Consider the following 14,080-nt stretch of genomic DNA (forward strand, 5'->3'; position numbering starts at 1 on the left):
GAGAGAAGGGGAGAGGTTGGAAAAGGGGGGTGAATAATTAAAGGACTATACAGATAAAAAGCACTCCTGGTGCGAAGTGATAGAATGGTCTTCCTTAATTCCTCATTGCAGAGGCAGCCCAGGGACTGAACTCGAAGCGTAACCTACCTTTTCCCCCATTTAAGACTTGAAGTTTCCACCTCAGTTTAGGACTTCATTTAATATCGAGACTGTGCTTTTGGCCAGTGCGGAGCAAGCGTAGGGCATTAGGACCCAGCGATTGTTGTAGTGAGAGAGGTTGAATCTCGGTCTCTCAATTTTTCCCTCGAGCTCCCTCCTCTCCCTTTGTCATTCTAGCTGCCTGCTGCCTCCGCAGCGTCCCTCTAGCTCTCTCTGTGCTAAGTGCCTGCGCCTTAGACAGGGTGCGCAAAGCAGCAGTGTTAGTCGGGACCTGCCTTGGTGACCCCATGGCATCCCCTAGAACCGTAACCGTCGTGGCACTCTCAGTGGCCCTGGGACTCTTCTTTGTTTTCATGGGGACTATCAAGTTGACCCCCAGGCTCAGCAAGGATGCCTACAGTGAGATGGTAAGTGAAGCAAACGGGTGATGAGGAGCGCACCCCCAAGGGATGGCGAGTACCTCTCCCCTTCTTTCCTTCCCGGTCCATGGTCCCAGCCCTTTCACCCCTACCCCCACCCCTGACCCTCCCTTCTCCCCAACAACTTTGCAGCTGGGAAGGAGCAGCTGGATGAGAGCGATTTCATTTGCAGGCTATGCCGGGAGCAACTGTTTTGGAGCCACTGAATGCCAGTTGGGGGAGGGGTTGCCCAGTGAGTACCCCCACCCCCAAGTAAACCGGAGGGCTGAGACCTGCGTAACACCTGTCATTGGCAGGAGTCCTCCCCTCCTTCCAGCACACCCAAAGTCCCGGCAGCCAGTCTGCAAGTCTGATTCCTTCCCTTGGAGCTAAGAGTTTAGCAAGCTGGAGAGTTTATTTATCTTGGGGAAGAACAAAAGGCAAGGAGGAAAGAGCTGAGGGCGAATGGGCTACTGAAGCAAGCAATTTTTAGGGGCGGGGAAGGTATTCCTCATCCCTGGCGGAGAGCCGATGGTGTTCCCCTAGCTGCCTGGGCGTGTGTCTATATCCTTGAGGCAAAGCCGACTTGACCCAAATAAAGGTCACCGAGAGCCTGCTTCTTCCCCTTCTCTCAAGGGAGAGCTGGATGTTTTGTTTTATTTTGTTTTGTATGTGGGCTAATCTGCAAAATCTGCAAAGTCTGCTTTTCCTCTCCTGCAAAATAGTCCTTAATCCCCACCTTGTCTCCCGTGGATGCCCAGGGCCAGGCCCTCTGCAGGTTTTCCCCTCCGCAGAGTTAGAATCACCTGAAGGTGAATGGCCAAAACATCTCCTCTGCAACCTGGGGGCTGGGCTGCTCTCCACAGTTGGGTGTGAAGAGGACTTGTTCCTATGCTGTGGAGTACGAGGTGATGGCAGGGGATGTTTCCAGCACTTCCGCTCTCGCTTCTCCCCCTGTCACTTTGCCTCTTCATTTCCCCGCCCCAGCTGAAGAGAACCTGCTTCTCATTGCTTTTGCCAGGCTGCCAGTAATGGGAGGGAGCCCATTAATGGGTTCTCAAGGTCAAGAAGGAAAAGAGCTTAGGGGAGGAACAGGAGGGAGAGAGAAGAAAGACAAGAGGGATTCCCCATTAGGGCTAACGCAAGGAGGAATAGCTCCACACGTTGACAGTTGACAGGAATAAATAGCTCTCCTGGAGCTCACTGCGGAGCCTTCCAGAGCCCCTCAACGTGAGCTGCAAGTGGATGGAGTCTGGCAAATTGTAGACGCTCAGAAATGTTTGCAGGCAGCTCTGGCTTCTGTCTCAGGGTTTGAGCTGGTGTTTCCCATGTCTCTCTCACCACAGGATCACCTTGGCGTCGGGGAGGGTGGCTGGGACTCAGGGGCCAAGGTCTAGCCCCAGTTGCAAATCCTAATGTGTTTCTCCTTCCCCCTTTCCCTCCTCCCAGAACATTTGACCAGATGGAATTGAAATCAGGTCAAAATGAGTATCCAAGGCAGCCTGCATTGGGGAGGGGAGGGGAAGTGGGGTAGCAGAAGCCACCAAAGGCAGAGGGAAAGGGTGGAGGGGAATTGCCACTATATTTTTGTCTTGGCAGCAGTAGTTTGGCGTTAGATTATAAATAAATGCATATGCTCTTGCTTTTCTTTCCTTTTCATATATGCATACATTTATATGTTTATGTGTGTGTGCCTTGGGTATATTTAAGCTTTCCCTTGCCTTAGGGACATAGTACCCTTCTTCAGTATACTCCCTGTCTCTCTATATCCTGCTCAGCTGCTTTAGAGGCCTCCCAAGCTGCACCCTAAGTACAGTGTTAGGTTTTGCAGGCAATCCAACTAAGATGGAGTCACCGGGAAGCTTCCTCTCAGCTTGGCAGGAGCTCATGAGGAGGACCAGCCACAAATGTGTTTTCAGTAGGTTTCTTCCTAGGGCGTGGAGCTGTCTATTACAGTTTAATGAAAGGCAGAAGAAATATATGAAGATTCCATATCATACAAAGGAACATATTTAAATAGGTATAATCTAATACAGCAGTACAGAACCATTGTGTGTGTGTATGTATGCACAATTCCGTGCTTCTGTGCTCCGGGGCATCTGGAGGCAATGGAAGAACTATATCTAGCTGGGAGGTAAACTTCACAGTAGCATGAAGCTTGAGGAGGATTTTCAGACCGCCGTTTTCCAGGGTCCCCTCCTGCATTGAGCATTGGGCCCCAGGCTAGAGATGGCTTTCTGGCATAGGGCCCACTGCATAGTGCCTGGGCCGGCCCAGCCTTATTGTTGAATCCATAGGGAGTGGGGACGATTCAGTTCTAGTACACAGAAGTTGCTCAGTTTATATTTGTTGAGTGGCTGGGTGAATGAATGAGTCATTGTAGCATTGTCTTGGCTTGTCACCACCCTTCAGATTTCTCTGGTTGGCTCTTGATGATGCAGTTCAGAAGCCATTTCTTGCCCAACCAGAGATCAGCTGGGATGACTCTCTGGGATTTTCTGTTTTGCATTTAGGAGTGATTCCTTTGCATTGATGGAGTTAGTCATGTATTGACTGCAGTGGCTTTTTGTATAAAATCTCAAGGTGTTGTTGTTGCTCTTGTTGTTTATTCTTTAAAACATCTCTGTGAGGTAGATTTATTTTTTAAAGTTATGCTTATTTTACTGATGGATAAACTGAAACAGAGCAAGTTTAGTGACTTATCCAAGATCCTAGGGTAAGCTGCTGTTGGAGCAGAGATTAGAAACCAAGTCTGTGACTCAGTATTCCTAGTAGAGGAGTCATTAATGGTTACAACTGCTTTTTTGGATGTCAGAACTTACAACCGATTCTTGAAAATATCTGGCACATTTTTTCTCCTTTTTTGGTACCAGATTAACTGCCCCAATCCCATATTTTGGGGTTTCATTTTACTTCGAAACCAATTTTTCTAATTTAGAGTCTTTTTTTTTTTTTTTTTTGCTTTTCTGTCAACTATTTTTTCTTGTTCTAAAGCCATTAGTGTTATGCTTAGGTATTATCCCCTGCATAGAAAATCACTGCTAAAAACCAGACAGACAAATGACTATGAACTTCTTTCCTGTCTCTACTGGGGAAGCCAGGAAAGGTTAGTGGAAGGAGTACAGACTTTGAGTCATGTAGGTTTGGGTTCAAGACCTGACACTCTTAGTGTCTGTCTCAGTTTCCTCATCTGTAAAATGAGGATAACAACCTACCACAGGAATTTGTTGTAAATATTAACTGAGATTACATATGGAAGCATCTAGTACAGTGTATGAATATGGTAGGTGTTCAAGAAATGCTCTGGGTTGAGGTGATGATAATTGATTCTATTTTACGCAGTGGTTTCCTGACTAATCAAATGGCCAGTTTAAGGGATTGAAATCAGGCATGTAAAAGAGCAAGATGCTATTTCCTTATGCCATGGTGAACAGACCTCTATGCAGTCAGCTAATACAGAAAACTCCACACTTGCTGCTGGGTAATACACAGTGGATCCCATGCAGAATTTCCGGATGCCTCTCTTGAATAGCCTGTTTGGTATGTGTCACTCCATACCTCCTCCCAATTTAGCAAGTGTCATTATAGAGTACTCTAAATCCCACGTGAATTCAACACGACTGACCACTCCCCTGACTAAATGCCTTCATTAATTCACTTGAAATTGTGAGACAGCACTTACAAATGCTGCTAAGCAGTTTAATATATGAATGGTTGACTTGCTCTAAATTTGGTATTCAGCTCTTTGTGACAGTGGTTCTATCCTGTAAGCACAAAGGGCCACAAATGGAATAGTAAGAAAACACCACAAATCCTGTCACATTGAAGCTAAAGGATTTTGACCATGAGGAAGAGAGGGCAAGTCTCTGACAGGGCAGGTCTCTGCCACTTGTTTGCATCCCCTTATAGGGAAGGTTTGTTGTTGATTTGGATGATTTGCTAATTTATAGTTAAATGCCCTCTGGTATTTCCCCAGGGTTTGTGTAGCCCTAGGAAAATACTCCAGATAGGTTTGGGCAGTTTATTTAATGTCCATAGGCGATCTTTTATACTTCCAATCACACTATTAATTGTTTTCCAACTACATAATAGTTGGAATGATAAGGTAATAATACTAAGATAATAATACTAAGATAGTAATTTACTGATGCTTAGACTGTTCTCTGAGGTGTTACAGTACGTTTATTCCCTCAGAGAGGCAACTGACCCTGAGATGTGCAATGACTTTGCTTAGTTCACACAGCTAGCCATCCTAAGCTAAACTACATTGACATTTGTGCCAGGGAGCTTATAGCCTCTCAATGGCCAACAGCTGTGCTTGTTTCAGAGCGACTTTTGACTGACAGTGGAAGTCAGACCCTTCTCCCCTTAGATGCAATCTGGGATGGATCCACTTTCGTTAGTAGGACCAGGTTTGCCAGCTTCCTTTTTAGGTGGGCATTATATGACAGTGGAAGGTAGAACTGCTTTAAAGGTGTTTTTCATTCACATGGATATTTGGCAATTAAACATGTGATGGTTTATTATTGCATTTAAGAAATGATCTATGATTCACATATGGCTATTTTTCCTACAGAGATTCAGGAAAATCATACTTGAAACAGTAAATTTTGCAGCACTTATGTAGCCTTTATGATCTAAGATATCAACCAGGCTGAGATTTTTAGCCAAAATATATTTTTGTCAGTGTCCTCTTTGCTTTCATATAGTTTTTTCCCTGTAAATTGTATTGAAGTATAACATACATACTGAAATGTGCACCTAAGTGTATACAGCTTGAGGAATTTTCAGAATCCCCCTGTGTAACCAGCACCCATATCAAGAAGCAGAACATGACCAGCATCCTAGAAACCTCCCTCCTGGCCCCTTCCGATTACTACCTCCCCAAGGGTAAATCCCAACTCCAACAATATAAGTTAGTTTCACCTGTTTTTGAACTTTATATAAATGGAATTATACAGTATATTAGCTATTTTTTTCTTTTACTTAACTAGCATAAATGAACTAAAGTAAACCAGTTGTGAGCTGCTCAAGTTTAATGTAATTAATATGAGATCATGGCCCCTGGGGTGTTGTGAAGAATAAATGATAAAAAGAAAAAAGGTATAACTAACGAAAGGCTCCATATGCTTTTGACTCATGTCTGAATCATACTATAAAAATGGACCTGCTTGAATCATTGCTATTATCATTAAAATAATTACTGTGGCTTGCAAACATATGGATTTCTAATTGTGTGGTTCATTAATGATAAAATATGTGTGTGTGGCCCTTGGTTGATGCTATGACGTTATGATTCTTTGACCAAATCTCCAAAATGCTCATTTAATTTACAAAAGGGGAAACTGAGGTAATAAAATACTTAGTAATTTTCTGCAAGCAGTTTAGGGGCAAAATTAAAATTGGAATTTAGCTTGTCTTAGCCCAAGGATATTGCTAGATGACTGCCTTTGATTAAAGGGGTTTGAAACATTTGACTAAACCCTTCTGTCTCCTGCTTCCTTCCCCTATAAGGAAACTATGGTTTCAGGGTCTGGGTCATGGCAATGAAAAAGAAACAGACATAACAAAGTGAGCTTCCAGAGCCTTTTGGGAGAGTGACTCAGTCAACTCCCTTTATTCTTACTGTCAGAACAATTAAAGTCGTTAGAGATCTAATTACTATAGACTTAAGACACATGACCCTTCTGTTGTTGGAATTGAGGTGGCCCAGACCAAGTATTGTTGCTGCTGGCAATAGTAGGATACTTTTGATGTCTCTATCCTACTCCACAGGAGAAAGAATAAAGGGCTTCCTAGACTGTCAAAACCTCATCCAAGCTTAGTCCCATCTCTAACAAGTTAAACGTTCCCTGTCTGGAGTCATGGAGAATAGATGCTATCTGTACCTACTCAGCTTTGAACTAAAGATTTGATGAAATGACTTATCCACATGCAGTTTCCTCTTGAGAAAAGAAGGAAAGAGGCAACTGCTGCATAAAAATATCTACAGCTGCAGTTTAAGAGGTTAGATAAACAACTGAAAAAGTAATATGTAGTTAGAGCAAATGCAGAGAACAATGATCACTGAAGTTATAGGAACTTGATTTAGAGACCTGAAATTTGGCCTACAGATTTCACTATAGTATAGATAAAAATATATTCCTAAATGATGGGTGGTTAGCCCTAGGCAAAAAAGGAATGTTTCCAGAAGCCATTCAGTCAGCATCTGGAAATCTTGGCTGTGCACTGGCTGTAAGAAGCTCATCCTGCTTCCTGTGTTCATTGTGTCAGAAGGTTACACTTAGGATTTAGGAACTGCCTCTTGGGGAGCTTTGTGTTGCTAATTTTAAAAGGTCCTAGCTTAAAAGTGTTAAGGAAAACTCTTGGGTCTGGATTTCTTTCCCTTATGTCCCCCTGCTACCATCACCAGAGTGTTGAGGGAGAGAGAGTGGGCAGGTGACATCTAGGTTAATAGTGAGAGGAAACTGCCAGATGCCCTAATCCTCGGCTCAGCTCTGCTCCACATGGGTCTAGCTCAGTTCAGCCCAGGGTTTTACTCTGCCTACTGGTCAACCTCTCTCCTAATTTCTCTCTGAAAATCCCTGATTTAACCTAAAATGGGAAGAGGGAGGAAGAACGACTGATACTTTGTGTTTCACTATATGCTCAGGAACAGGTTAGGGACTAGAGGTGAATAAAGGTAAATACAGACAGGATCTGACAGGGCTAGGATTCAGAAGAGGTGTGAGGCAGTGTTGTGCAAGTGCAGAATCAGATCCTGCCTCTATTTAAAGTTGTGATATTTTATTTGTTGTGGATATTATTTACCTTAATCAATGAGTGTTTTGGTGCCTTCTTAAATTTTACACTCAGGGGACATAGGCTTACTTTATCTTAGTCCCAGCCCTGCTCAGGAAAATGAGGCTCAGAGAGGGCAAATAATTTGCCCAGGGACACCAACTAGAAAATGACAGATATCGGATTTGAAGCCAAGCCTGTTTGAATCCAAATCCATTCTATTTTTTACTAAACCACTGGTCTTGAAACAGTACTCATAAAGGACTATCTTGTGCTACTCATGATAATTAATCCATGAAATAAAGGTGCATTCACTAGAGAAATGACTTAACATTTGTTCCAAACTAGAGTGTGTGAACACTATTCTAAGCACCAGATGCTCCTGACAGGTCAAGGTGGCTTTCTGCCTGATTCTTGTAATACTTGTCTTGCATCTGGTGCTTTTGACTATTCTCTTCTTAAAATTTTTGGCCCCTATGACCCCATCTCTCCTGGTTTTCCTCCTACTTTTCTGACCACACTTGCTTCTGTTTATTTTGTGGATTCTCTTCCTCCTCCCATTTTTTAAATGTCTGTCACACATTTTCCCACTGTATACATTCTACCTGGGCATACTGATAACTGTCAATTCTGTATCTTTACCCTCTATTATTGAGCTGCCTACTAGAAATTTCCACTTAGGTGTCTTAGAGATACTTCAACTAAAAAACTCCAAATTGAGTTCCTCATTCCTTCCTGCCCCATCCCCCTCTTCTTCTGGATGCATTCTTGACTTCTCCGTTTCCCTCAGTGTCCACATCCAATGAGACATCAATTCCTGTTGATTGTGCATTCAAAGTATCCTTGAGTCTCTCCCCTTCCCTCTATTCTTACTGTCATTACTCTAGTCCAGTTCTCTCACCTGATCTCCTGGCTTCCAGGCATACCCCTTCCAATCCATCCTCCATGCTACTTCCAGAGGGACCTTCCTTAAAAGCAAATTATGTTGTTCCCCTGGCTTATAGGATAAAGTCCAGCTCCACAACATAACAGTCCATGATGTGATTCATATCTGTCTTCTCTGTCTCATGTCTCACCCTTTCCCCCTTCCTCCCCCAACCTATGCTGAGCTGGGGCAGTGTTCGAAACACACCAGTCTATTTTGTGCTTCAGGGCCTTTGCTCATCCAGCTTCCTCTGCCCTCGATGCCCTTCCTTTATTGATCTTGCGAACATCTGCTCTTCTTTTAAGATTGCGCTCTAGCTTTTCTCAGTCCCCATCTAGGGAGATTTGACCACTCTGGTGTGCCTCCACTGTACCTACTACATAGTTTATTTCAGCACCCATAACACTTTATTGCACTTATGTACTTCCATAGCTTTTCTTCTCATAAACTCAAACTTCAGGAAGGCAGGGCTTTTGAATGATTGATGTCTGTGTCCGGAGTACCGAGTACAATGCCTAGCACAGGAGGCACTTAATAAATATTGAATGAATTAACGGATGCTTCATGAAAACAAAGTAGTGGGCAAAACCAGAAAGACACTTGATAAAATCTCATCAATTTACTACAAAATGAGGATTGGGTCAATCTGAATAGTGAAAAATATGATTATCTATTACTCTAAGGTCAATATAATTCTATTACTTTGTAGTATATCCAGTGCCTCCCTTCTCTGTTCCATGATATCTGCCTTTGGGCTACAATTAGACCTTATACAGTACTCTATTATATACCACTAACCGTGCTGCTTTATAATGTTGTTTATGCATCTGTTTCCCCCCACTACACTGAGAGCTTCTTGACCCTATCATATTCATCTCTATATCTCCATCACATAATCCATAATAGGTATTCAATAAATGTTTATTGAATTAAAATTAATGAACTTGAACCAGGCTAATCAAAGTAGTGTCTTGTAAAATCCTAGGGATTTATCTCAATGATCATAAGAACGATTTTTGTCTTACCATATTTTAAAGATATATAAGGGGCTAACATTTGCATACATTTAAATTTTTCTGTTTGCTTAGCACACACTTTTTTTATTTTTACAGATTCCACAAATGTAAACTCCAACTCAGCTCTTTTTTGAATTAACACAGATTCCAAATTAGGGAAGTCCAAATTAGTGAGGCTTTACCGCCTTTTCTCATTTTTGTTGGTATTCATATGCATCTGGGTTTGGACAAGGTAGGCACTAGAAAATGTGGATATGGCTAATCGGTACCAGTTTTTATGGGCCCAGTGAATTTTCTTTTAAATTCTTAATGTTGTTTATGATTTATGATCAGAAAAAATTTTTTTTAATAAAAGGTGCTTCCACTGCAGGGGGCATGGGTTTGATTCCTGACTGGGGAACTAAGATCCCGCATCCCACCCACATGGTGTGGGCCCCCCCCAAAAAAAATTTTTTTAAACTATAAAGCCAAATTCTCTTACCTTTGGTGCTGTTACTAAGGTTTAAATCACAGGGATCTCAACAGATTGCTTGCTTTTTTCCTTAATTACAAGGCTTTTATTTAGGGGGCACAGTAAAAAAAGAATATGACACGCTTGGCTGGTGTGGAAAGGGAATGGTGGGGAAGAAGGACCTTGCTTGTGTTTTCTTCATTCTAATGTTAAAACCATGGTTAATGCAGCGATTTCCTTATGGTATTCCACTCTAGAAACGTGCTTACAAGAGCTATGTCCGAGCCCTCCCTCTGCTGAAGAAAATGGGGATCAATTCCATTCTCCTCCGCAAAAGCATTGGTGCTCTTGAGGTGGCCTGTGGCATTGTCATGACCCTTGTGCCTGGGCGTCCCAAAGATGTGGCCAACTTCTTCCTACTTTTGCTGGTGTTGGCTGTGCTCTTCTTCCACCAGCTAGTCGGTGATCCTCTCAAACGCTACGCCCATGCCCTGGTGTTCGGCATCCTGCTCACCTGCCGCCTACTGATTGCCCGAAAGCCCGAAGACCGGTCCTCTGAGAAGAAATCCTCGCTGCCAGGGAATGCGGGGAGTACCGGCAATGCGGGAAATACCGAGGAGCAGCCATCCTTATATGAGAAGGCCCCTCAGGGCAAAATGAAATTGTCGTAGGAAAGCGGAAGTGCAAAAAAGTGGACCTTCCAGGCAGTTGCCTCCATGACACCCAGGAAGATGTCAGTGTGTGTTTTTCATTTGATTTATTTATCTTGGGGGAAAAGGGACAAATATAACCTACAAATTAATGGCCCTATTGGCTTGTGTACACCTATACCCTAAAATGACCTCCCCACATAGATGTATGTGCACCACCTTTAATCACTCTGGGGCAACTCTCACATCTTGCTGCATGTACATGTATATGGCTAACTATTGAAGTGTATTTGTGAGATGGACTCCAGCAAGCATGTGACTGTGAGATTAAGTGTGGGAAAATGTTACTTACTGTGTGTGTGTGTTTGCGTGTTTGCACACACGTGCGAAGGAGAAGGCTCTGATCTTGAACTAATCCTGCATAGGTATCTTCCCTTTATCGACTGATTCTAGTGAAGGCAGAATAAAATAAATCTCCTATAAAGAGAATGCTACTTACTTCTTGGTATAAAACAAACTATGTATTCCCATGGGATGGAGGAATCCCTCACTAGATTAAGCTGAAAACTTAAACCTACCACTTTAGGAAAAATTTCCTTCAATTTGAGACACTGAGTTACATGTAAAATGAATTAACTTCTACTTTAACAGTTGTTTAAATTGTAAATACTCCATACTGAGTTTAATTAAAATAAGGGAAATGTGCAGTCAGTAGATAATCTAATTCTTCAAGTGATAAAATTGGAAGTTTCACCTTGCCTTTGTCGGAGCCCAACCTACTAAGCTCCTTTACTCACACTTGGAAACTGAAACAGTAAACTTTATATCGGACATCTTTTTTGGATTTTCTTAAGCCAAACGCTGCCTCACTTCCACTATTCTCAGCAGCTAACCAGGATTTGGCAGCTGCTCCACTGTTGTGGTTGAGGGAGCGAGGATTAGTCCCGTTAGAAGTCTGTGAATCTCAAACTAGCTGTTCTCTTAAATCATCTGAAATTTGACAGAGGAGCCGTATCCAGTGTTTCTCTGCCAAACAGATTCACTATTCCTATTGAATTTTCACTGAGCTTTGCTAGTGTAAGCAGAGATCCAAGTTACCCCCACAGCTGTCTCCTCTACACCTCTTTATCATTCCAGTGAGTTGAGTTTAGCTGAGGGAAGGACATTTGATATAGGTTAGTTGGATTGAGCAGTATGAAAATTTGCTTTCTTCATTACGTACTGCTGCTTCTCCTTGTTAGATGTGCTTTGATGGTTTTAATATTATTGTGCCAGGGATAGGGAAAGGGGTGGGAGTGTTGTGTGTGGGGGGAGTACAAATTATTGTATTTTCTTCGATATCATTGTTCTTGTTGATTGATACCTCTCTGTCTTATTTCTCTCATTCTTTCAAAATAAAAATTTTTGAAGTTTGGAGGAAATGGTCTGGACAAATAATGAAAATCTGGAAAGAAAGGGTCATGTCATGGGATTCAGGTTGTCTTATTTTTGAGTGGATGAGGGAGGAGAATAAAGAGAAGGGGGAGTACAATAACTTAATATACTAATGAGGTTACTAACTTTCCAATCTCATTTAAGTTTCCTCACACTTCTGTGATGTCAGCACATAAGACAGAAAGCCACAAAATTAGATCTCAATACAGTTCCCAGGTTTGGGGAGTTCTGCTTTATTAGGTGATGCCAAGGGAAGGTAGAAGAATGATTTCAGAAATAATTGCAGGTATATTAAGTAAAGATGAACCAGTGTCTCACTATATATGCATCCACAAACTGGCACAAATTCCAGTGCCACAGACTTGTCACATTAGGCAAGTTATTTTACTACTCAGGGCCCCAATTTCATTTACAAAAATAAGAGGATTGAAGGCTTAAAATTCTTTCCAATTTACATTTGAGTATGAAATGATTATTAAAAGATGACTCGAGAATTTTTCAGTTTTACTAGATAGGAAGATCAGCTATCATAGTAAATATTGAACACTCAGTTCTCATGCATGATTAAATATGATTTCTTGAAAGTACTTTGAAAACAATGTAAGATGTGGTAAATAATCATTTTTTGCTGTAGTCTTTCCCAAATACATCAACTTAGTCTGATTCTTCATCTCTCCCCAAGATTGCAAAGTTTCCTCCCACACTTCTATTTTTTTTTTTTTTTTTTTTGCTGTACGCGGGCCTCTCACTGTTGTGGCCTCTCCCGTTGCGGAGCACAGGCTCCGGACGCGCAGGCTCAGCTGCCGTGGCTCACGGGCCCAGCCGCTCTGCGGCATGTGGGATCTTCCCGGACCGGGGCACGAAGCTATGTCCCCTGCATTGGCAGGATTCTCAACCACTGCGCCACCAGGGAAGCCCCCCCCCACACTTTTGCCTATAGTTTATGGGTATATTTTGGCCTCAAAAAAATCAGTGAGAGTCATTAAATTTTTATCTTCTCCAGTTCCTACTCTAGTAAGAGACTAAACTAGGGACTAAGTTCAGGTCTCAGACTAAGCCCTTGCTGCTGTTTTAGCCAGTTTCTTTAAGGTCCATCGATTCCTCAAAGTTAGGAATCTTTACTTGTTGACTGGCCGGCTACCTACAAGATGCCACATCTGGCTCAGGATATACGTTTCCAGCATACTCTAGAAGGTATGCGTGCCCATCCTCGGTAAAAGGAGGGCAAATTCAGCCGCCGTCCTTTCCTCCCACCTCCTAGCGACAGCTTCGGAGGTGTCAGACCCTTTAACCTAATTCTCTTGCCCAACATGGGAGAAGCAGCCTTTATTGAGAAGTTTGCAGTTTCATATTTTCCTACAGATTCAAAGCCCGACATTTGGGGTCAATCTGAGCAAATGGATCACTGTAATTGGTCTTGTTAAACTCAAGAACCGAGACACTAATTGTTCCGTTTTAGGCACAGTGACGAATGGGAACAATATTAGAACAGTGGGAACATCAGCCAATCAGCTGATTTCAGCAGCAACTGCCCGCTAGCCGGGCGTACCCGGGCCTGGCGGGTGTGGCCGGCGGCTCTGCGGAATTGCGTTTGCGTCAGCGTGGGCGCGCGCGCCGCCTCGCGCCATTGAGCTGTGACCCAACCAATCAGGCTTCAGCAGAGCGCGCGGCTCCGCCCTGAAGCCCCCTTGTCGCCTCGGAAGCGCATGCGCGGGGCGGAGCCCGCTCATTTGAATCCGGGAGGTGACGTTTGGACTCCAGAGGCTTTGGGACTGAGGAGTATTTTAGGTGAGGTGCTTTTAAACACCGGGCAAAGTGGGAGCCCCGAGGCCGAAGGGAATCAATCTCCTGACTTCTGAGTAAGACTGTCCTACAAGGTGTCGGGTTTTCCCCCAGAACGGGAATCTGCCCAATGGGTCAGTTGTCGCGGCCAAGTTCGGTCCTTGCTGGGGCAGGCTGTGAAAGGGGGTCCTTGGGGAGCGATGGGACGGTTCCACTGGAAAGGGCCAGAAGCTGCTCGCCCGCCCTTCTTTCGTAGGACCCTAAAAAACAACTCGGAACCTGGAACCTCTCGGTGGGTTAGACATGCATATTGCTCTTCTGCTCCAGCCTCATCTGTTCTAGGGAGGTGGGGTTGAGTGTCATTACGACCATTCCCTTAGTTTTTCCTATTTGAAGCCCAAAACTTAGAAGTCATTCTGGCTTCCTCTCTTTCTTTTTCCCTACATCTAATTCCTTTATTACGGCCTTGCCCAGTCTCCTTCCAA

General features: G+C 43.3%; 2 protein-coding genes across 5 annotated transcripts in view; both read left to right on the forward strand.

Annotated features, from left to right (window-relative positions):
* The first annotated feature begins 332 nt into the window (after positions 1 to 332).
* TMEM35A (transmembrane protein 35A) lies at positions 333 to 11,795 on the forward strand. Its single transcript, XM_027086134.1, has 2 exons — positions 333 to 566; positions 9,987 to 11,795. The coding sequence occupies exons 1-2, from the start codon at positions 447 to 449 to the stop codon at positions 10,398 to 10,400; spliced, it is 534 nt and encodes a 177-aa protein (XP_026941935.1). The 5' UTR covers positions 333 to 446; the 3' UTR covers positions 10,401 to 11,795.
* A 1,740-nt stretch (positions 11,796 to 13,535) lies between these two features.
* Positions 13,536 to 14,080, forward strand: part of CENPI (centromere protein I) — a 45,127-nt gene continuing 44,582 nt past the window's right edge. The window contains exon 1 of one of the 4 annotated variants that reach the window (XM_027086098.1): positions 13,536 to 13,601. Coding sequence is in view for 1 of the 4 variants with exons in the window: in XM_027086096.1 (XP_026941897.1) it covers positions 13,796 to 13,887 (92 nt within the window). In the remaining 3 variants the exon portion in view is untranslated. Of the gene's footprint in view, positions 13,730 to 13,758; positions 13,888 to 14,080 lie in introns of those variants that run through there. The other 3 variants (XM_027086097.1, XM_027086100.1, XM_027086096.1) reach the window with 3 other exon arrangements.

Source organism: Aethalodelphis obliquidens, unplaced genomic scaffold, assembly GCF_003676395.1.
Source record: "Aethalodelphis obliquidens isolate GAN/ISIS:26980383/991018 unplaced genomic scaffold, ASM367639v1 scaffold54, whole genome shotgun sequence".
NCBI classification, from domain to species: Eukaryota; Metazoa; Chordata; class Mammalia; order Artiodactyla; family Delphinidae; genus Aethalodelphis; species Aethalodelphis obliquidens.